The sequence below is a fragment of the Haplochromis burtoni genome, unplaced genomic scaffold (genome assembly GCF_018398535.1).
Source record: "Haplochromis burtoni strain Fernald_Lab_line unplaced genomic scaffold, NCSU_Asbu1 Contig_142, whole genome shotgun sequence".
Lineage (NCBI taxonomy): Eukaryota > Metazoa > Chordata > Actinopteri > Cichliformes > Cichlidae > Haplochromis > Haplochromis burtoni.
This window is the reverse complement of record NW_024582503.1, coordinates 641386-665504: the sequence shown is the minus strand read 5'-3', so window position 1 is coordinate 665504 and position 24119 is coordinate 641386. Positions and strand designations below refer to the sequence as shown.

The following is a 24119-nucleotide window of genomic DNA, read 5'->3' as shown; positions in this document are numbered from 1 at the left end:
TTTTTTGGCCTAAGTAGTTGGCAGACTGGCTCCCAATGGCAAGTAAACAGCTTTGGCTGTGGCTCAGGTGGTAGAGCAGATCAGCTACTGATTGGAAGGTGGTGGTTCGATTCTGGGCTCCCCCAGTCTGCATGCCAAATATCCTTGGGTAAGATACTAACCCCAAATTGCCCTGCGATGCATTTATCGGAGTGTGATTGTGTGAGAATGTGTATTAGTTGCACTTGAGTTTAGAAGTGCAGGGATGAATGAGGCGTGCTGTATACAGTGCTTTGAGTACTCCGCCAGAGTAGAAAAGCACTATACAAGAATCAGTCCATTTCATGATACCTTCTCTGACATTCAATGGATGAATTCTAACATTCAGAAGCATATTGCGGGGCACTAAAAGTTAAAGAAAAATATTATTATTGAGATTTCTTTGAGTATTTAATTCATTGTCTTTTACTTTTTATGATACCTAATCTTCATCCTTCTGTAGACTAATTTCAGCTTGGTTTGCACCTTTAAAAAGTGCCCCCCTCCCCCAAGGAAGAAAAAATTGTTCCCATTTTGTGTTTGCTAATGAATGGTAAATGGCCTGCTTTTCTAGTCCCTAAGGACCCCAAAGCGGTTCACACTACATTCAGTCATTCACCCATTCGCGATGGCAAGCTACATTGTAGCCACAGCTGCCCTGGGGTGCACTGACAGAGGCGAGGCTGCCGGACACTGGCGCCACCGGGCCCTCTGACCACCACCAGTAGGCAAACACGGGGTTAGTATCTTGCCCAAGGATATTTGGCATGCAGCCAGGAGGCAGCCTGGGATCGAACCACCGACCTTCTGATTAGTGGCTGACCTGCTCTGCCACCTGAGCTACAGCCACCCCATGTCCTGTCCTGCCCACCAGGTCCACATTCTTTGTGCTGTGTAATTTCCTCTCTCCTGTCTCATATATCATAGGGGAATAGCAAGGTGCTGTGCAGCTGATGAATGGCTCCAGCCTTCAATTGTTCCTCTTCTGCTGAACCTTTGTTCTTTCTCTCCCACACACACACACACACACACACACACACACACACACACACACACACAATACAATGACATAGATTCATACAGAAACACGTCCCTCTAGAATCGAGACTCTCTCCAATAATGTTTTAGTACATAACATGCGAGACATGCACACTAACAGAAACAGGTACACACACACAAGACTGCATTGAACTGCCGTATGCAGAAATGTCCTTGCAGTAGTTGTTGCTTTACCCTCTCAGAGTAAAGCTGAAATTCACAGTGCCTGTATTTGTCATTTCTACGCACAAAAACGAAATGCAGAATGGACTGACAGACATTTATTCAACTTATTTTTTCCTGTGGCTGAGGCTGTTTGCCTTTTTCTTTTCTTCATACTTATCTCCCATTTACAAAACTAAGCTCTTCACACGTTGGTTTCATTTTGTACCAGCACTGAGAGAGTGTGGCCATTTGTCAAAGCAAAACAAAGACAACACACTGCGAGCTCCTCTCGCCTTCTTCTGAGATCACAGCAACACTCTCATAGAGGGAGGAATAAAGCAGCAAAAGAAAGCAAATAATCTGTGGGTTGAGCCAAACCAGCTACCACTTATGCAATGACTTTTGAAATATAGAGCAAATTCAAAGTAGTAGCTTTTTTTAGATTTAGGATTTACAGGAAATTCATGTGAACAAGTGACAGAGTTTTACAGTTTACCAAATTCACACAGGTGTTATACCTGATCTTGCAAACAGCATCATCTGTGACCAGAATGCCTAAATGTGTAGTCTGTTTATGTGTAAACACAGTCTTTATCAGATTGAGCTGATTCTGCTTCATAGTTATAGTTAGCGACTTATTACGACCCATTGTTAAGTTGGGGTTGATGGTGCTGATTCAAGCTTTCAGTCTGACTTGAGGCAGGCGTTGTGGTTTAAAATCTGCATTGGTAACTCAGTAATTCTGATTTCCAGCTTCAAATTGAACCCACCGGGAGAGTCAGCACTTTTTCCAGGGGCGCATCTAAAAGGGGGGCACTGGGGGCCAGACACCTCAAAATCTGATAATGTTTTAATTTTGTGGACTCGGGGATTATTGATACCTGATAACTGAAGTTAATGGGCTTTACATTAAATAAATAATTTAACTATGTGTTATTCTCTAAGGTAATGCAGTCTACACACAAAATCGCTACATTTTGTCCTTTTTTAATTCTTACTAAGTTTTTTGTACCACCACCATCTTGGATTGTTAAGTGGGGTTGGTGGTGCTGATTCAAGTTGTAGTTCTGACTTGAGGGGGTGTTTCGCTTTAAAATATCGTCTGGCAACTCAGAAATTCTGATTTCCAACTTGAAATTGAACACACCAAGAGAGTCAGCATTTTTTCTAGGGGTGCATCTAAAAGGGGGGCACCGGGGGCCAGACATGCCCCAGCTTTCGAAATTTAATTACCACCCCAGTACCCCCAATGATATTAATCTGGGATACTGTAAACAGGACATTGCAATAAAAGAATAGTTTTATATTAGTTATTTCTGCTGATTTAGATAATGAACATAAAATATAAAATCTATTTATAGACTATGCCATATAATAATACTTTTCTAATTAATAAATTAAGTATTATTATTATTTTTTTTCCATTATGTTTTTATTATTCCTTTATATTTTAAGTATATTTTAATATATATTTTGATGCTAATACGTGACACAAATTAACTTGCAGTGCATGATTTGCAACATTATTTTACAATATTTTGCTTCTTTGGCTTCATTTAACAAAATACTTAACAAACTACAAAAAGTCCCCCAGTACAAAATTTTTTTTATGTTGGAACCACTGTATCTTATTTAATAGAGAGGTGATGAGCCTAAAAGTCATGCCCAGTGTTTTCTAATGCAGATTTAATGCTGTATCAGTTTCTGATCCGTTGCCCCCATTTCTGAATATAAGAAAAATCCTTGATCCAGTCCCTCTTTTTGCTTGGGTATAATATGTAAAGCTATTAAATAATTCTACATGCACAAACTTAAAAAAAAAAAAGAGAGAGATAATAAATGTTTCAAGTCTTTATCCAAATATCCTGAAGATCGGTCTCTGTGTGGAAATAAACCGATTCTTTTAATTAGATTTTAATTAGATTAGATTTTTTTAAAATTTTTTTAAAGTTTTGAGATGTTACAAATAAAGCAGCCAACGGAAGGAAGACTGAGACAGAGCCATGCTGAACGCAGTCTGAGCCCTTCACAGCACATGACCTGACACTGCTGCACCGGCGTCAGCTGAGGACTCAGCTGACCTTCACCACTTTGATTTATGTGCAATTCATCCATCTGACGCTGGTGGGTATTCACCAGGGAGCAGATAGTTTTAGGGTGGTGTTAAACACTGCTTTGAAATATGAAAAAGTGGGGGAATATCGTTAAAACGCTGATGCATCTTTCTTTACAGAAAAGTTCCATTTTCTAACAAATGCTAGTGTTGTAAGGCAGGTGAGGATAACTGCGTACCAAGAAGGTTTAATGGTTACTGCCTCACTGATGTCGATGATCATTGAAAGGTCTTCAATTAAATCCTGAAGCAGCCCCTGGATGAGCAATAAATGGAAACAAATGGTTTCTGGAGGGAAGTAAACCATCCTCCGTGGATAAGATCTCCATCTCTTGTAGTTGGATGGTTGATGCCTGTGGAAGCAACATAATTGTCCAGAAACTTGGAAAATGGGATAATAATATTTCTTTATACACAAACTGGAAGCATTGACAGGTCAGTGTGTGTCTGTGTATGCACTTTGCTGATGAACATCTGTTGTGAGCTGCATGAGTTGCGGGAGTTGAACTGAAGACTGTAGAGCTCATAATGTCACACTGAACATGGGTGGCAATGGGTGGGGGGAGGCACACAGGGTGGAGGAAAGAAGGCAGAAAGCTATCTTTAGTTTCCCGTTCATTCTGTGATCGACCAGGTTCAGTTTTTAAACTTCTAAACTTAACTGTAACATAAATAAATCCATTAAGTGACTGAAAATTATTAAATTGTGCTCAAGCTTTTTTTTTTGTTCTAATTAAGTAAAAACAAAAGTTAATAGTTTTCTCCCTAAAAATCAGTACTTGACTATAATATTTGTTTTGTATTTGTTCTTAATAGCTTGTAAATCAATGGAAAAGGTCCAAGGAGGGAATGAAGGAGTATGTTTGTTTGGAGTTGAATCACCTTCACTACTAATAATCCAAACCTTTCCAGCCTGGTTTACCCTGCAGTGGTGCAATAACACCTGGAAATGACAGACCAGACTTCATTATGTGGACTAACATTTCCACTCACCTCATGGCAATAAATCTAATTTCACTGGACCTGCAGAAGAAGTCCTCTTGTCTTGTGTCTTTAGCCTTAAAACCAATTTAATTATCTATTTCTCTACAGCAGGTCATTGTGCTGCATCACAGTTCAGTGGCTGTTGAGTAAATGTGGCATATAGTCAGACAGTAATTTTACTCTGCAATCCAGATAGAGGTTGCATCCCATTAACTTCAGTTTCAGTTCAGCTGTGCTGTCGCAGTATCAAAGTTTAATGAAATCTCAGTAAACTTTGTATTTGTATGTTGTGTGTGGCAGATATTTGAATCTTTGGGTCTCGGCTCTAATTGTTTGGCGCCACATGCATTCACGCTAATCAGTATGATGGCGAGTCTCCCGATAAGCTTGTTTGGCAACAGTTATTGTATGTCGACATCACTTTAACCCTTATTTTGGAAGCAGCCAAGCTACTAAGAAAACCAGCTGGTGCTCACACATCACCTCTTTTCTCACTTCCCTTCACAAGCTTCCAGAGAAATTCATAATCCACTTTAAACGTTATAAATAACATATGAAGTCCTGCATGGCCTACATATAGCAGAGTTATATAGAGACCTTATTCTAATCGTTGGCGTCTCCGATCATGTTATCTGAGTCTTTTAACCCTTTTGTGCTCTTATTTTGAAACTAGAGGTGATCACAGTTTTGAGGTTGTAGCTTCTAAACTTTGAAGTGACCTTCATCAGCCTATCTGTGGTTTGTTATAACTGCTAAAAACTATTTTTAATAGGTTAGCTTTTTCTTTAATCTGTCTCCCATCATTTTTGTCCATTTAATATGTGTACACCGGCATTTAGGACTGTAAGACTGTGTTTTACTGTGAGTCTATATCCACAAATCCATATATATTTGTTCAGTCGGGGGAGGTGTGGTTTCTTTTCTCTTCATTCCTCTCATGTCATATTTCTTGCATGCCTTCCTTCTTCTTTTTCTCTGCTTTTATGTTTTGCCATCTATGAAGTGTCTCTCAATAATGCTGATCGTTCTCCTCAATAGAAATGTTTTTCTTTAATATTTGTTTTCTTCTTTTTCCAGGACAGCTGGAAATTGCACCACCCACTGCAGCACAGTTAAGATATGGTAAGAGGTCCTTTTGTTCTTGGCAGATATATTAACTCCTCAATGTGTCTCTATATATTTTATCCTTTTCATCTTACAAGATGAGTACTCATAGAAAATTGCTCACTAATCTTTTAGGACATGCCTCATTTAACAGTCAGTCAGTTTAGGAAAGTTAATGAGGACCAGTTTAATTAATGGCTCATTGTGAATGTGTTGTTTCCGTGAATTGTCCAAAGGAAAGGAAAAACCCCTGTTTATGGACCTAATGGATCCAAATTGAATCTAATAAGCAGTAAAAAAAAGTCTCTGAGTCTGAGGTCATAATGACTTAAATGTAAAATCAGTGGTTTTTTGAGGTTATTTAAGAGAAAAAACAACAAATTGATGGATTGAATTTATGTGTAAACTTAGAATTAATAAATAAAATTAGATAGGAGCAGGTTTGCAATTCATGGAAGCCACCTTGTTGTCCCATCTTGAGTACAGATGAGATGGACATCGTTATTCATCGTAATAGTGTTTTATGAATGTGGCTGCAGAGCGGCCACATACATAGTGTACCAGAGGTGGAGAAGAAGAAAACTCGTAGGCATTCCTGTGCAGAGTGTCAGACTCAGGATATGAGTATCTATGCTTATTATCTGAGAACGGGTCCTCTTCACCAAAGAAGTGAAAACAAGAAGGAAAGAGACAACGCGACTCGATAAAACTACATCTTCTTCCTTCTCACCTCAAGTGTCACCTGCTGAGCTGATGTCTGAGCTCTAACACACGAGGACGTGCATTAACATGCACCAACAACAGCTGGTTATGAGCTAACATTAAGCCAGCTAATATTAGGCTGTGATAAACAGTTTGATTGTATTCTCATATCATATGAGAGTTTATTCAATAAGTCTCAGAGTCCAACAATGTTCGATCCACTTTAAAGAAAGCTTCATTAATGCAAGCTAACAGCAGCAAAAACGGCAGCCTTTACTGACAGAAAGGTTCAGGATTTCCTAAACAATTCACCTCAGGATCACTGTCAACGTTTAGAAGTGAGCTTCTCTTCAGTTTGTATCTGACTCCTTTCACAAGTTTTGCAGCCTCCGAAGTAAACAGTCATGGAGACCAGCTGAGGTAAACAGTGGACTGACAGCCTGCACCAGGGGTGCCCAACTCCAGGCCTCAAGGGCTGTGTCCTGCAGGTTTTAGATATCACTCTGGGTCAACACAACTAAATCAAATGATTAGTTCATTACCAGGTCTCTGGAGAACTTCAAGACATGTTAAGGAGGTAACCTACCCATTTAAATCAGCTGTGTTGGGTCAAGGACACATTTATAACCTGCAGGACACTGGCCCTCGAGGCCCGGAGTTGGACACCCCTGGCCTACACTCACAAGAGATGAACAAGGCCAGAGTTGTTTGTCCTACATTTTCTACCATAGCTAGGATTATGGCTTGATTTGGGAGTGGTAAAAAAAAAAAACAAAAAAATAAAATAAAATTTGAATGCAATTTGGAATCTACTGACCTCTAGTGGTGAGATTTTGCACACTGTAACTTTAATATGTAGCTGTTCCATCATACACAATATTACTGATATTTAAATCTACTTTAGTTCTTACTAATGTAATGGCTCACTATAATAAACATTGCCACAGCAAATGTGTGAAGTTGTACATCATAATATTATACTCTGAAAAAAATATCCGGAACGACAATCTGCTTAAGCATGGAGAACAATACTTGTTGCACGTAGTCCTAAGTCCATTTGTGCCTTGTTCAATTTCTTTGAAGCGTTTTTTAATTCAAACTTTCCCTAATATATGATAATAGAAAATATAACAGGATTTCTGACTTGTATAGAACATGTTTTTGGAAAAATGAAGGGTAAGGGTAAAAGTGCTTCTTTCTACTAATGTGCTTAAGAAAGCACACTTAATATTAGTAGCGTGACAACCCATTAAATTATGTATGCAGCTAAAAGTAGATTTTAAAGGTGTTATTTTATTATGCACGTGTGCGGTGGTTAGCACTGTTACTTCACGGGGCGATCGTGGCTCAAGAGTTTGCCTTGTGATCGGAAGGTTGCCGGTTCGAGCCCCGGCTCGGACAGTCTCGGTCGTTGTGTCCTTGGGCAAGACACTTCACCCGATGCCTACTGGTGGTGGTCAGAGGGCCCGGTGGCGCCAGTATCTGTCAGCCTCACCTCTGTCGGTGCACCCCAGGGCAGCTGTGGCTACAATGTAGCCTGCCATCACCAGTGTGTGAATGGGTGGATGATTGAATAATTGACTAAGTAAAGCGCTATACAAATACAGGCCATTTGCCATTATACTTCACAACAAGGAAGTCCTGGTTTCATATCTACCTGGCCTCCATTAACAGCTGGAAAAGATACCGGGGGTTAAGCGGATGGATGTGTGGGTGGATGGTGAATTTGTATAAGGAGACATGTTTTCTGTTTGTACAGTTGTCCGTTATTACATCCTGGATCATCTTGTGTAAACCAGTCAGCACTTCCCAACATGAGGGTTCGTATTAGAAAACATTTGAAGCATGCATTTCTGTTGAAGTCAAAATAATGTAAAACACAGAGAAATTGAAGAAAAATGAAATGAAATAAACCTGAATTGGTATATAAAACTGGGGACCAGCCAGAAAAGCTTCAGCATAAAGCTGAGTGGGGTTTTTCTCATTGTGCTCACAAAGAAAGGATGTAATCCAACTGCAAAGGCTGTGTGGGCATTTTTCACTCTGTTGGTGATCTCATGAGCTCAGCTTTCTCTCTTCACTTTAAAGGTTTGGAAGCTTCTCCTCCTCGCCTGTCTTATATTTAACAAAAACAGATCTTTGTCACAACAGCCGCTTTGTGTGGGAAATATTTAGTCTCCTCTGGAGTCGAGCATTTGTCTTTTTGAGCTGACACAGAAGAGACAAACTTCAAGTGAAACACTGACTCAGCCTGTTGTCACTGTGGTGTCGCACACATTTGTGATGATAATGTCAATCTTCTTGTTGTTGCCTATTTTTTTCCTACTGGGAGTTACGAGATTATGAAAAAAACCACTGCATCCATCTCAGGGATGAAAACTTGTGAAAGCTGCGATGGATGGGAGTCCACCTGAGGAATGAAGTTTCAAAAAAAATGCCTGCGACATCTCAAATATTCACTTTGGCGAGCTCAGAGTTTTTCTTTCTTGTAGGCTAGCTGTGATGTGCCCAGGAAAACATTAGAGGAGCCAGATAAAACAGTCCAGACCTTTGCCTGTAGGAAGCAAACTTTGAGCTGATACAAGAGGAAAGTCTTAAGTTCATATCAAGTCACCAAAAGGAAAACTAAGGACGAGCAGTCGTGATTTCCTCAAATTTCCTAATTGAAATTTCCCCACCAACAGGGAAAAATGTCCCCAGATGGCTGTTATAATTAGAGCTAACATGGCCAGAGGAGTCATTTTTTAATATTGGGTTAAACTCAAAGTGTGCAGAATGGGATCCTGAGACAGCCGAGTCCAGTTAAGATAACAGGCCCTTGCTGTGAAATTCAAATTCAGAGCATCGTGGCGTTCACTGCTTTTAAATCTCTAAAGACAGCTTCACTCTTAAATCATTTTCTTGAGTTAAGAATAAAAATGTGACGCATTAAGGATCTGAAAGCACATTTGAGAAATAAAGAGGCGAATCATTTACCAAATGTTGAGATTTCCCCACTGACCTCACTAACTGTTGTTAAATTTCACACTCGAGTTCCAGTTTGTTTCCGTAGGGAATCAGTCAAACCCAACACCGAGAATTCTCTGAGTGCTCACTTTGTTCCGTTTCAGCGTACGTTTGAAGGCAGGATTGCCTCTGGTGTCAGTCTGCGTTTAAGTGTTGAGTGTGTCTGTGTTTATCGTGTTGAGCTCAGGCGCTCACAGCAGGATTGAAAGTTCTCACGGCGTCCTGAAGGAGAGCTGCAGCGCTACGAGATCCGTAGAGAACACAGTCGCATCGTGGCGATTACGCTTCAAACTTTCCTGCAGATTTGTCACTTAAACTAAACTGAACTTCACTTGAACTTAAGCTTGAATATCCTTTGCCGGGGCGGTGGATGACATTTTAAAATTCACTTTGATAGCACCATCGGTACATCAGACTGTCTATAGTATCCACGCACTCCTGCTGCAAGTGGATTTTCTTGATATTTATGATGCTATTTACTCTTTCCTGTTTAAAAAAATCCATTCCACCTTACCAAGAGTCTAGTGTTCACCCGCTGGCTTCGTAGCTGTCTGCATTTTACCAGCGCCAGTGCTAAAGAAATAAGACGGAACGACTTACCCTCGTACCACATTAATGAGCATGCACTAATGTATCACTGCCTGATACTGATTTACAGCTGCTTATGGCTTCAGAGGCGTTTTGTGTCTAATGTTCTCATTTCTCTTCTAAATGTGTGATGCGTTGTTGTCTATCCATGCTGAATCACATTATAATGTGTCTGACAGTGATTTGTTGTGTTTGCTTGCTTTACAGTTCTGCTGCACAATGCACTCCCATTCGTTGGATTTGGATTCCTGGACAACTGCATCATGATTGTTGCTGTAAGTGTCTGCTTCATGAGGCATGCACTCCTAGCACCTTATTCTCTCAGTCTCTGGAGGTAGCTAATGCAACCTGAAAGACTGCAAAAAATGCATTTAAAGGTTGTACTAAGTATAGATTAAATTTAACAAATAGTACTTTGTTGAGATTAGGAGCTTTGTGAGTGATTAAAGGTCGTCTCGTTGCCTTTGACATGGCTGCTTCGAAGACGAGGAACCAGGTCTGCAACCACTCGCTGTCAGTTGCTGCATGCAAAGCAGCTTTTGTGCATTAAAAATGTAATCGTAGTCATTCTGCTATCAGTTTATGATTGAATGGAGTCAAGTTGGCAATTATGTGTGACCCTTTTTGTGACGACACGGTTATTAACTGTGATGAATTGATGAAAATTGAAATTCCGGTCCAGCCAGAACCTCACACGTTTGAAGCAGAAATAGTGACATAGATGCTAAAGGAAGGTGATTTAACTCCAAAATTACAAAGGTGCTTGGCATCCTGGCTTGAGTCCCCTATTGCAAAGAGATGCACACAACTGCTTGCACTGAGCTTTCCTCTTTGTACAAATGAGCTTCTGTTCTCTTGTTTTTTCCAGGGCACACAGATTGAGTTATCAATCGGCGTGGTTCTCGGCATTTCAACTATGGCAGGTCAGAGAATCTCGTAATGTATTTGAATCTGTTTTATTTTTGAAAACACGTTTTCATTTCCTGTATTGTCCTTTTAAAGTATTGATTATATGAGTTATGTAGAAGACTTTGAACAGCAAAAGGAGGATCACCTACAGTGCTGCACTTGGTCAATTCTATAAACGTGTGTTACATATGTATTGTATATGTGTCACATTCAGATTGAAGAATATCTGCTTGTAAAACAGTCAAATCAATTTATTTGTTGCATTTTATTCCATTTAGGAAAATATATTTGAGAGTAATGCACATTCATGCTGCAGCATGCTAAATCATAGCTGACTGCCAAGTCTCCAAATAGAAGAAAAGGCACTTTTAGATGACGTGTTGACAGAGTGCGCTGTGTTGCAACTTAAACCTTAATCATGGAACTGTGACACTATTTAAAAATAATTATAAAGCGAGGTCAGATTAAAGAAAGAGAGGAGGAAGAGCGGCTGGCTACGATAAGGAAAACTTCATGAATATGTTAATGCTGTTCACAAGCACATTGAATGGGTATTGTAATATCCCCTTGACGACGCACATCAGAATTTTTGTTATCGCCCGCCACTGTTCGCCGTGTCTAAAAGAGCCCCCTACTTTACCCTAAGTAAGAATGAACACACATTAGCTTTGGGATGACCGTATCACTCAGTGCTTCAAATTTAGTGTTTTTCTTTTTGTCCAACTCAAACAAAGCGAGCGTCCTTTATATTGTCATTAATCGAAGCAGAGCTAAAGAGCAGGGGGCATTTCCCTCCCTTTCAGTGCTTCTGATTCTGTTGCTGTTGGTGGTGACGGCAGTTCTTTGTCTTTAGCTCAAGCTTTTAAACATGCAGCAGATTGGGTAAACTGATCTTTTGTCCAAGAGCCTAGGAGGTAGAAGCCAGAGGCTTTTTAAATTCCACTTCACCTGGAGGGACTGGAAAAGGAAGACTTGACCTTTTCCAGTTAAATGGATCTATAAGGGATACACTGTAGACAAGACTCATTTGAATTTTCACTTCAAACCCTTCTCCATATATTTCTAGTCAGCCAAGTTTCAGTTAAAAAAAAAAGAAAAATCTCCATTTGTTCAGTTCATTCCCAGTGAATTGATTGAATGGATGATTGGAATTTTGATTGAAGCAATTTCAGGCATGGTAGGACTCGTAGAGAGAAGGTTATCAGGCAGAATGTGCAAAATTCAGTTTTAGAGAGACCACTCTGAAGTTTGACGGGAGTGCTTGTTACCTTTGTGTGGAGAGGTTTTCTAACCCGGATTTGACAGTGAGCTGTAACAGACACCCTCATTAATCTAGTAGTTTAAAAAAAAATCTAAATCTACTGCAGAGCCACTCGGAGACAAGAAGCACACAGGACTTCTGTTCTTTCCTTAAGCACAGCCTTAACACACTTTCTATCACTCAGACCCCATTTAGTCATTCGCACTAGATTGAGGGCATTCGGGGGTCTGCAAATTAAAATGCTGCAGTTATCTAATCCGGTCCAGAGTGATTTAGCACTAATGTCAAGTCTCTAGTGAAGACGACAAATCACCTTCTAGGAGGCAAAAATGTCTCTGCTCGCTTGATGAGCGTGGAAGCTGCATGAATCGTCTACTCCTGACTTTCCTAATTACTTCAGTTAAACAGTCTTAATGATGTGAAAAGACTGCAGCTCAAAATGAATATGAGGTCAAAGAATTACACTCAAAAAAGATATATTTGGCCAAAATTCTAACTCTAACTAATTTAATTACAGGTAAATTTTCAGTGTAATTCTGTTAAATAAGTATAATGTAATGTATTGAATTAAAGAGGTCATTTTGGTTCACATGCATTCAATTCGTACCAAGAACATTTTTCCTTTAGGTTTTTCAATAAATAAACATTTGATTTGATCTATTTCAGTTTAATTTTATTCAAAATTGTTACTCATGTTTAGTGAAAGTTAATTTTCCTCCCAGTGCACAGTTTAGAACATTTGATTGATGAGACTGGTCAAACTGGTGGCGCGCAAACAAACCAAGTGGTTGAGCGTGCAACATTGGTGATAAATATGAGGTGAAACTAAGAGGTTTTTAAGGTTTTTCTTTGTTTTGGGCTTTTTTGGGGGGCAGAATTAGGGAAAATTTTAAAAAAGAAGGTTTGCTGACAAAGTTAGAGAGACAATGTTGAGAAACACTAGACGAAGGATGGTGAATACAGCGCTCCCAGGGGGAGGAAAAAGAGGAAGACCTCAGAGAATATTCACAGATGCAGTACAGGAGGACATGTAGAGGGTTGGTGCAACAGAACAGGATGTTAGGGACGGGGTGAGCTGGCAACCCTTAAGGGGAGCAAGCTGGAAGAAATAGAAGTGTAATTTTCTTTCTTGACAGAATTGGTGCTTCCAGGCTTCAGTTTGCATACTTGAAGCCTTTGCACAGCTCCAGCTGCCTCACGCAAACAAATTTTCAGCTTTGAGTGAGAACAGAAGCATGTAAGGCCACGTACTGCTGAGTGCAGGTATACTCCTGTTTTTGTCACTGTAGAGAGTGCTGTTCATGCACGCCTATAAATTATGACCGCTTGTACAGGAGCAATACAGCTAGTGCAAAATGTTCCCGCTGTCTCCCATTTGTAACTTCACATTGTTTCATGCCACATTTATCCCACAGCAGCCGTCAGTGAATAGTTCACATGCAGACAGGCTCTCTAGTTTTGCTTCAGGTGTAAAAGGCTCCTTTTTTTTGCTGCTTCCAGGCACTTGAATCTGTTCGCTCCATCAGGTTGGCAGTACTGTCAACTATTAGGCAAAAAAGTTTTAGAAAGTTCCCAAGAAATACAGTGTGAAGGAAGCATGTGATAACAGTAACAGAAAGGTTAAGAAATGAAAGTAAACTAAAGAAAAGAGTGTGCTGCTTGGCGTTTGCAATGAATTTACAGGCTTGTCGCTGCAAACACTGCAAGGTTGTGATTGAATGGGATTAAGCTGGTAATTACATGCAGTCTGTTTGTGATGATACAGCGATTAACTCTGATAAATGAGGGAAAATCCCCAAACAGCCTGTTGCTTTCCACATACAGAAATTTACATTAAGTAGGAGTTCACATGTAATACTTATATTTAGAGTCCAGCCAGAAATCAGAGATTACAAACAGGAAATCTTTTTTTTTTTTGTTACTCTTTGTCTTTTTAATTGACTTCCCTTTTTCTACTTGATAAAGTTTGTCAGAATATAAGTTAAGCTGTGATTTCTGTGTTTGCAGCTGCTTAAGAATGACTTGAATTGTGATGCATTTGCCCGCCCCCTCATCAGTCTGTTGATGTGCATCAGATCTAATGCCAAGGCCCCGAAGAGGGAGAGAAAGCAGCGAATTAAAGGCACAGCCAACCTTGTCTCGTAATTACATCTGAGCAGGTTGACCACATAATAAAGTCTCAAGCTGGCCTCTCCATCACTGCTGTCTCTTCAGTGGCTGTACAGAGGTGCAGTGTTTAACGTGAGCAAGATATTGTGTTACATCTGTTTTAATCATCTTCAGAGTGTAGATTAATTTGCCTAACGTGGCCATATTGCCTCAAAGCAACCATGCACAGCTGCACGTGTGTCCTCCTTCAGCTGACTGAACATTGAACTGCTGCATAGCCAAGAATTCAGCTTTGTGACCGTATAAAGTACTGGTACACAATTCAAGACAAAGCATGGGGCTAATGGCAGCGCTCTCTGTTTAAATGCCAACATGAGGTGAAACACACTGAAAAATTATTACACTGCCAGAGAGTAACGTTATATTTAGAAATCGACTAAAAATGTTTAAATAACAACACGAAATCTTCATCTGACCTAAATCAGCTGAAGCAACAAGCCCCTTTTCCTTTGTGGTATTTGCTGATTTACAGTCAGATTTAATGGTGCACAGTGCAAAGATTTCTGCTAAAAGTACCTTATTTAGTCCAAATATGCTCTGTGTGTTTTGGCACCGACTCTTGGGCCAAGGGTTGCACACTTTCCTTTACTTTCCTAGCTGTTGCAACAGCTCTCGCCTCTCACTCAGAGGCTCTAGTTAAGTCGCTCGTTGTTCTTGTCGCAGAAAAAGAAGCTGCTTGCTTTTAAACTTTTATAAAGCAGAAGCTTAAAGATGCTTTGCCACAGGATGCATGTGTCTCTGCTCGCTTTGTTAGTAGAGTGTTTGTCTCTGAGTAATGTGTACAATATTTATTGCTACAGTAGCTCAAAGATCAGATGAAAGTGCTCGAGACCAGCCCGAGATGATGACTGTGCCTCAGCAGTGATGACACGGTTGCGTTGTGTGTTTCCTCTGGAGTGTTTCTGTAATGCTGCAGCAGCAATGCTCTGCACTCAGGGTCAGGGACAGCTGAGAGAACAGGAGTAAAGCACAGGCTTTATTTTCTGTCCTTAGGCACAGCTGTTACAGTACCATACGGCACATTCAAAGCATAAACCGGTGACAGTGAAGTTATTTCAGCGTTCCCTCGTCCTCTTTTACTTGCACCACAGCATGTAAGAAGCAAAACGGCAGCAGTGTGGTCTTCTTCTTCAGTGTGTTGTGCCTCTGCTTCTTTGATGAGCCCATAATGCACTTGGGACATCCATCATGCCCTACGGAAAAATGCCTCTGTAACCCATGCCTCTGCTTCTCCCATTATCTACAGCTGCTGCGCTGGGCAACTTGGTATCAGATCTGGCAGGACTGGGGTAAGACTTGACACACACACACACACACACACACACACACACACACACACACACACACACACACACGTTTGGTAAATTCAAACAGTTCAGTTGAAATTTAGAATCAGTCAAGGAAAGGAAGAGCCATTAATCTGATTGTACAGCAACACGTTTTCCACACAAATATACACAGATAATAATAATAATATTTATTAACAAAGGTCCTTTTCACATCACGTTGAGAAGGTAAAGGTTTACCATCATGTTGTTCGTGGGGCTAATTCAATAAATTGCTCACTTTTAACCAGTTACTGGATGTAGGACCAGTTACTGGGTGTGGTTTGATTAAAATGGGACTGAACTAGTTCATATAGATTAAGTAGAAATTATTGTGTATTTAAAAGGACAATTTGTCCTGTAGAAAAGGGAGTTCTTTTTTAATGTGGAAGTGTGCACATGATATAATAGTTCTACATGGCATTATACCCCTGTGGCGAGGCGTGGTCTGCGGTGGTCCAGCAGGGGAGCCGGACACACCTGAGCGGCGTCCGCAATCACGCCTCGCCGTCTTAAAATCTGTGCTCTGACTGTTGTCGTTGCTGTTGTTGGAGTGTTGGAGCGTACAGCAACCGGGAGAGTCAATAAAGATGCTGAAAGCATGCGAACAACCCCGTATTAAAACATGAAATGTAAAATTTGTTTTGGACACTGACTTTAAAATGATTTAAATGTTTGGTTTTTTTAAATCCCAGAAAAATCCTTTCATTCATTTTCCTCCAATTTCTTCATTTTTATTCTGTTTCCTGTCCCAGAAACCCAGCAACAAAAACCCCATCAGATGTTTTTTCCCTTTCCTGCATAATCAAAATTAAAAGAATGAAATTAAGTAAAAGTGGATAAAACACTGACTGTAAGGACTGATGAATTTGTACAGAGTAATTTAATGTGATTTCCTCAATAACAGCGTAATGATATAGGAAAGCTTGATGCTCATGTTTCTCCGATCCTTCCATCAGCTCATGCATGACTGTTTAAGCGCCTCCTTGTGGCCACAGAGATCATAACCAGCTTCCTGAGCTGCTTCATGAGCTCAACCAGTCCCATTACTTAATATAATGGAACACCAGGGTGAATGCAATGATGGCATGCATTTATTCTCCTCCTTTTCAGTGTAAATCATACCCATGCATGGATGACAGAAGTGGAATATGCTGTTTCCTTCTGTTTTCCCTGTGATGTATTAGTCTAGTTCTTGTGGTCCATGTAAACACTCCCAGCAGGCACACACACGTGTCCGTGAGCGAGTGTGTGATTGCCGCTCAATCAAAAGAGGAAAGTGGAGCCCCCGTGGACGCTTTATCAAGGTGAGACAAGGCGTGTGAAGGCCATTTGTCTGCCTCAGAGTCTCAGTGGAGCTGCAACAAGAGATTTTCACAGCAACGTTTGCGATACAGATTTTGTTCTTAACAGGAAACGCTTTAGTGTCCACATAACACTTGTCTTATAAATTTCACTGGGAGTCGGCGGCACTTTAGTGGCTGCAGAGAGACTTCTTGCTAAGGTTGTAGGTGGACTCCAACTCTGAGATCCCAGATGACTAATTACTGCAAATATTACGGCTGGATTTCAAACTGTTTGGTTAACAGAAGTTGGCAAAATTCTTAAATAAAAAAATCCTGTGCATGTACTCGAAAATATGCATATGGCTTTCTGTTGGTGAGTTGGATTACAGCCACACTTTCAGACATTTAGTTCACCTGGAACAAGATCAGGCTTCCCATTCCCAAGCAGCATAGATGTGATGATGTTCAGCCGCAACTGAACTCACTTTCCACCTGCATAGATGAGCCAAATGAAAGACTCTGGAGACTGATTAAAATGCCTCTAACGAACTTACTGTGAACTGCAGCTTCCTTTAGCTTTCGTTTGTTGAAGTGCCTTTAAGTTTTATTTAATCAAGAAGTGAACTACTGAGTTCTAAGAAAGCTAAGAAAGTTTTCCTTCTTAGCTGAATTCTGCTGGTTAATGTGCTTGTATGTACAGAAGATCCTGATTTGGTCATCGCATTGGTATGCAGAAACCCACTGCAGCCAATGAATGCTTGTCTCTGGGTAAAATATATATTATATGCTTTTAGATCACATACACACAGAAAATTATATACTGTACCTTTTACCAGTATAAAGTTGTTTGGTTGATATCCACGTACACTTTCAGCCTGATATTTGATGTGCAGGAGTTGGTCTTCACTAAAAAGTTAAGGACATACTGTAACACAAGTCATAAACACTCTGGACATTGCATCAAAAGAGCCTCAAACCTGCTGATCCTCTGAGTTTAGTAACTCCCAGTTACTAAATTTTGACTATTATATAATCAAAGTGCACAGACGTAGCTGTCACTGCAGCATGTCCCTTGGCCAATGATGCTTTTTAGTCCTCATAATTAAGAGGAAATCTGCTCATTTAAGAGATACTGACTCACTTGTAGAGAATCTTCCGTGTGTGTGTGACTGTGCTGAACAATATGCACAACCGTTTCCACATATGTGCCAGTGCATACATATTTTATCATGTAGGAGTTCATGTTAGGCCACGTTTGTAATGTTTCACTCCGTCTGAGTCTTTTAAGTATTTCGGCAAACCTAGGAAACCATCTGAATCTTGCTGAACTCCATAATTGAGCTCATGAGTCATTCTGACCATTCAGCTGGTTATTACTAATGCTTCTGTCGAGTTTAGCCTCAGCTGTTTTAGGAATTTCTTACAAATGCAATGCATCGGTGGCTTTCTGGGGCAGACAAGGAAATGCACATTAGGGATCTTTAGGGAATACAGAAGTGGAGACGCATCCCCCTCCGTATCATGCCTGCATTTTCTACCTTACTCCTTCTGAATCCTGGAATAATCTGGATTATATTCCATTACCTTTCTTTAAAAAAAGTGGGTGAATGCCTGTGTGACTGATGCCTTTTGAACTTTACAGATTAACAATAGTGACATTTCGTCAATGCACAAAATTCTGTTTTTTTTCCAAACACAAGCTGAGTAACTCAACGTGATGGCTTTTAGTTCCTCCAGATGTAATTTTCCAAATGATGAAATGTATAACTGTGTTTCCGGGGCTTGCAATGCACCCGGCTCATGTTTCAGCCTGCTTCTCACACAATGAACAGCCTGTCTGTCTTGTTTTATGTTTTTTGGGATGAGCTCGGGCCTTTCAGTAAATTTCATCATTCCTGCATTGTGATTGCTGCAGTATTTTGTTTTGGCTTTCTTTTTTTTAAAATGCAGAGCTTATTTATTTTGCTCTCCGCTGTTACAAGAGCACGGGTAATTTGGAGTGAATTTCATCTAAAGCCGTGGATGAATGTGAAAGAAATTAGGATTGTGGCTCGGCGGTGAGACTGAATTTCAAAGAAGCGGAGAGAAAAACCAAATGCCACCCTCACTGCAGCTTACTGAGCTTCAAAGCTGTGGTCTCAATTACTTCAATTGAACCATCATTTTAAATGCGAAATAGAAGAAGAAAACATAAACTAGAGACTTAATGGCTACAGTGTATCCACTTGAGATGCTGTAAGAAAGAATATTGTCTAATGAATCTACTTATTCTCCTCATAAGGACTTAATAGCTCATCATCTGTTATGATAAGAATCAGTCCTATTTCCACTACTTCTGCTGCCCCATCCTGAAAGGCAGTGGGCTCGAAAGCACACCCCCCTGGACACAAATGCACAGGCAGACTTGCCTTTTTCTCAGATATGCTGTGTGCAGCTTATCGCTCCCCTAACAGCTCCAGCTGCAGCTTATTTGTATGTGCAGCCGACTGAGGATCCATTAGTGCCAGTGAGTGAAGCCGACCTGGGTCCAAATGTCAACCCATATTTCTTCCCTCACATTCAAAACCGCCTCACCTGCACCATATTTACGTGCCTTGGCACATGTAGGGTCACACGACAGTGTTTATGTCGGTTCCCTTCGTTTGCATATTAGAGTCCACTTCCTCCTCTCTAGCTTCAGCCAGATAATTTTCCTTTTTAATGACATTTGGCAGGCTGGCTGTCGCTTCATGTCCATTTTACACCAAAGCGGCTCTAACTGCTCACTGGAGCGTAGCAATGACCTTCTTGCTCTGTTTCCAGGATGGCCAACTGTAGAAATATTCCCACTGTTTCCAAGAGTCTTTTATTTCAGGACTATTAAGCCAAGTGTCTCTTTGGAAACACTTTTCCCCAAACAAACGAGCGGAAACCTGTCAGGTTGTGGACACATGACTGAAGCAGGAGGCACCTGAGCACAATCAGGAGTGCCACAGCTGAGGCCCCCTGTAGGTTAATCATTTTCATTTCTGTCAAATGATAGAAATGAAATGAAAGGATGATATGGCATTACCCAGTCCATATCAGAATAGAGATCCAGCAGAATGTTCTTGTTTCTAGTTGCACAGAATTCTTAATCCAATCTTACTCATTTTTCTACATCGTGGTGATGGAGCACTCTTTATCTGCTGCAATCCGTCATCGGTCCGTGATCTGTGTAAATCCACGCAAAGCCCTGGGACTGAGTTAATTTATACACTGTTGGAAGCTTCCTCTTTTACTCCATCTGTTGTTAGAGCTGAGGTTTGGCATCCTGCTGGGTTTATGAACATCAGCGACAGGAAGCAGACCGGAGCATTAATCTGTTGATTTATTTTGTCGTTATTAGCACCGACTCTGGTTGTTGTTTGCCTTGGTAGGGAAGTGTCATGTTAGCATGGGTTTATTGAATTATGATATGTAATGGAGAAAATTATCAACGGGGGGATTATTATATAAACAGAAACGATGCTATGTTACAGAAATAGCCGGAATCTTTTAACAAAACCAGCTTTGATGCAGAATTGGTTTGTGCATGCCACATTTTACAGAGTGAGACTTTTTATTTCACATAATGTTTCTTTGATTTTCTTTTTGTCACAATAACATTTCAACAAAATCACAAGACTTTGGTATTCAGACTTCATTTGATTAGAAGGTTTTGATGGACGATGTTTGTGTGTGTGTGTGCATGTGTGATATACAGCACTGTGCAAATATCTTGAGCCACTCCTCATTTCTTTGTATTTTTGCTTTCAATGAGAAAAATCACAAAACGTTTTTGCCCATATTTCGTTTTTCCATTTATGTCTGTGCTTTTCAAGAAGTCACTGCACCTATTTCCCATTTCCATAGCAAAATATTAAATAAAAGAGGGGTTGCTCAGGACTTTTGCACAGTACGCTGTATATCAGGGGTCGAGTGCCAGTGTCCTGCATGTCAGGTGTGTCCCTGATCCAATCACAGCTGATTTAAATGGCTAAATTAGCTCCTCAACATGTCCTGAAGTTCTCCAGAGGCCTGGTAACGAACTAATCATGTGATTCAGGTGTGTTGACCCAAGGTGAGATCTAAAACCTGCAGGACACCGGCCCTCGGGGCCTGGAGTTGCCCACCCCTGCTGTATATAGAGCGTTCTATCAATAGAATAATGCTGTCGCTGCAGTTTGCTGAACTGTGTTAAGTCCCCTCCTGTTTAATTCTTTTTCCATCCATCGGTCTCTCCCTCTCCTCAGGCTGGCAGGTTATGTAGAAGCGTTGGCGTCTCGGTTGGGGATGCAGATTCCTGACCTGAGCCCAAAACAGGCTGATATGTGGCAGACAAGAGTCAGCTCTCACACGGTGGGTATAGAAACAGTTACAGAATTTGCTCTGGTTCGCTCCCCCAATCTGAGCGGCTCCTGATGTGCGAGTGAAACCACTGCAAAAAAAGTGTTTCTGTTGCATTTCTGTGCAAAATGCACATCAAACCAGGACAGGCCTTTGCACGCTGACAACTCAAACGCGAGTAACACAAGTCTGTGTGACGGGGCCCAGCTTTCAAATGTCATAAAAGGAAATGGGACCTGGCGATCTTTAATATGCTATAAGTGCTGAAGCATGAAATATAATAAGCTACAGTGATTAGTCTGGCACCTGGCTGGTTGCTAAAGGCTGCTGTGGCTTGTGAAGAAATAGTTTTTAATAAATACAAGCCAAAAATAACATATCGGTCTTTGGAGATTTTAAGTGTTTGCTTCCAACCCTTTGTTAGCGTTACAGTAAAGAGGGAAGGTGTGGCATGAAAAGCACCGAGCTCAATAAAAAATGACAATAAAGACCAATTTACAGTTACATAAACAACTTTTAATGCTCCAAGTCACAGTTATAAAAAGACAATTGGTTTTACATTTGTGCCTTTATTGAACCTAGTGAATTTTAACTCGCGCTGCAGGCTGGAGAAAGCTGTCCACCTCTGTGTAAATGACTTCTCCACAGGATTCGTGGATTCAGCGGCTCCAGTTAAGGAGACCAGATTGGAGATGTGGGTTGTGGATATGTCAGTTTGTATAAATTAAGGCCACTGGTTCTGTTTTTCAGACAGAAATCAGCTTTTTTCAGTAAATAAAGGAGTATAGGGATGCACAGAGGCTAAGAAAGCTGAGGGTGTTCATCAGACAGCAATAAGGCGGGCTTTCTGCAAATAAAAGAAAAAGAAATTTGAGGGTCTCTCAAGGATTTGCCCACCTGCAAAGATCACACCTAGAGAACAATATGCAATCCTGAAATAAATGAAGAATAATCCCACGGTAACAATGTGCAGAAATCCCTCCATCTTTGCTAAAATCTTTGTTGTCTTCTTCCCACCCGCAGGGTAAAGCCATCGGCGTGGGCATCGGCTGCATCCTCGGTATGTTTCCCCTCCTCTTCTTCAAGGACGAGGATGAGAAGAAAGAAGGCCAGACGGAGGTGAAGGAGCAAACGCAGTCGCCACCTGCTCCAACAGAGAGCAGCAATAATTGAGGCGATGCTAGAGACAAATACTATTCAGAATCCGTTTGAATGCTTGACTTAATCTGACGCCGACTGCTCTCGCCTTGTGCGCTGGAGCGTATGGAAATATCAGTGAACTCCATACGGTCCAATCGCACGGCTCAGTCGAACTATCTGAGGTATTCTGAAGAGGATTTTAGATAATATTCGATCACAAACTCTGAACTTAAGCACAGGAGGCTCGTCATCTCGTGAAGAAACGACTGCTGCTACCTGATCCCGTAACCTCACTTCGTCTCGACTGACCGACACGGTCATTTGTCTAAGACACCTCCTCTTACCTCTGGCTATAGATGGCTAGATCGCATATAGGTTAACTGACAGCTTCATGCACCCCCTGAAATATTATAGGAGAAAACCCAGTTAGAGCTCAGTCGTGTTATAAAGTTCTTGTTTTCTGTCAGAAATCTTGAAAACCTTACAGGGAAGACGGAACGAAGTCAGTTTAGTGTTCCAGATCAGCCAATGTTTAAACACCTTTTCCGTGTTTCCCTGTCAGTTTTTGGTGGTTATAAACCAAGAACACGGTGTCTTCAGTTCCTAAAGCATGTAAGCTTCTGGATTTGAGCAAGTCCTGCCTCATCCACAGACCTTGACAACTAGTCCGCTGCAGGTGGTTAAATCTGTAACACCTGAAAGCTTCTTCTTCTCCTCAGTGATGCACTGCATGTGCACACCTCTGCCAAAGGGTTCACACAAATCACTGAAGAAGTTAAATGTATTTAAAAGTCCTACAAAATATTTTAAAGAAGAGGCAGAGGGAGGAAGAGGCAGTGAACAACGATATGAAGTATAAACTGTGGATCACCTGGATCCTCTTTCCTCATTTGCACTGATCCTCCGGTTCATATGTCCATATTTGCACCCACTAGACGAAATACAATATATCCCCCTCAGAGGTGAGATGATATTCAACCTCTTCTGAAAACAGCCACACGTAGAGGTGGAGGTTTGGGGGGAGATGAATGTTATTTTGCATAACGTGACTGCTGCAGTGTTTTCATTTTGTGAGATTAACTGTTACGGTGTGTGCAGACGGGCTGCATTTCTTCCTGTCCCTCACTTCTATTGTGTGTTACTGCCCTCCGCTGGCCGATAGACGGAGATCTAGTTGTTTTCTTTCAACTTGGTGGACCTGCTACGACCCCCCCCCCCCACACACACACACACACACACACCCCCACACACACACACACACACAGGCTTTAATTCGCCACAGCTCCCACAAACCTTAGCTGCTAGTCTCCCCCGGTCATAATTTCCAACTTTCCTCACATCGCTCTTCACCCTGTAATTATTTTTCTGAATGATTCTCCTTCAGGAGCTGCACTGAAGAAGTGTTTAGAAATATACGAGAGGCAGCTCTGCGTCACAGCAAATGTATTTATTTTGTTATAATATTCAGACTGGTATTCATGTACGTTTGTATTGTGTTTCTTCTCTATCTCAAAGGGCCGTGAAAATATTTATCAGCACAAAATATACCTGCGTGAGTATATTTTAGCAGCTTTCTATGCCATGAAGGACCCAGCGGCTGACCGCTTTATGTTACAGTCTGAACTCCCTACGCTTGTTCTAAAAAGACTAAGGAGACCCTGTATACCCTGTATATGACTGTTTTCAATATTTACCGCGTGGGTAAGAGTGATCCTGAAGAATGATAATAATGAAGAAAATGAACGCGTACATATATGTAGCTAGGATTTTTGAGTTTTTTATCTTGATTGCTTGACATCCACCTTGCATGCACTGTTAATAAAAAGAAACCTTAATTTAAAAAAACAGTATGTTGTAAGGTTGTGCATCACAGCAGGATGACTCACTGGTGGAGGATAAAGGAGAGGTAAAGTACTCATGCTGAAATAAGATGCACAAGTTATTTAAAATAAATAAAAACTATT

At 40.8% G+C, this 24119-nt stretch overlaps 1 protein-coding gene across 1 annotated transcript in view; it reads left to right on the top strand.

Moving 5' to 3' along the window:
* The window catches only part of LOC102288809 (transmembrane protein 65), a 39143-nt gene extending 15143 nt beyond the window's left edge, over positions 1-24000 (top strand). Inside the window, exons 3-8 of the mRNA XM_014337685.2 lie at positions 5396-5440; positions 9926-9993; positions 10587-10641; positions 15304-15346; positions 20922-21027; positions 22039-24000. Of these exons, the coding sequence (XP_014193171.1) occupies positions 5396-5440; positions 9926-9993; positions 10587-10641; positions 15304-15346; positions 20922-21027; positions 22039-22188 (467 nt within the window). The 3' untranslated portion in view covers positions 22189-24000. The remainder of the gene's footprint in view (positions 1-5395; positions 5441-9925; positions 9994-10586; positions 10642-15303; positions 15347-20921; positions 21028-22038) is intronic.
* Positions 24001-24119: the final 119 nt, after the last annotated feature.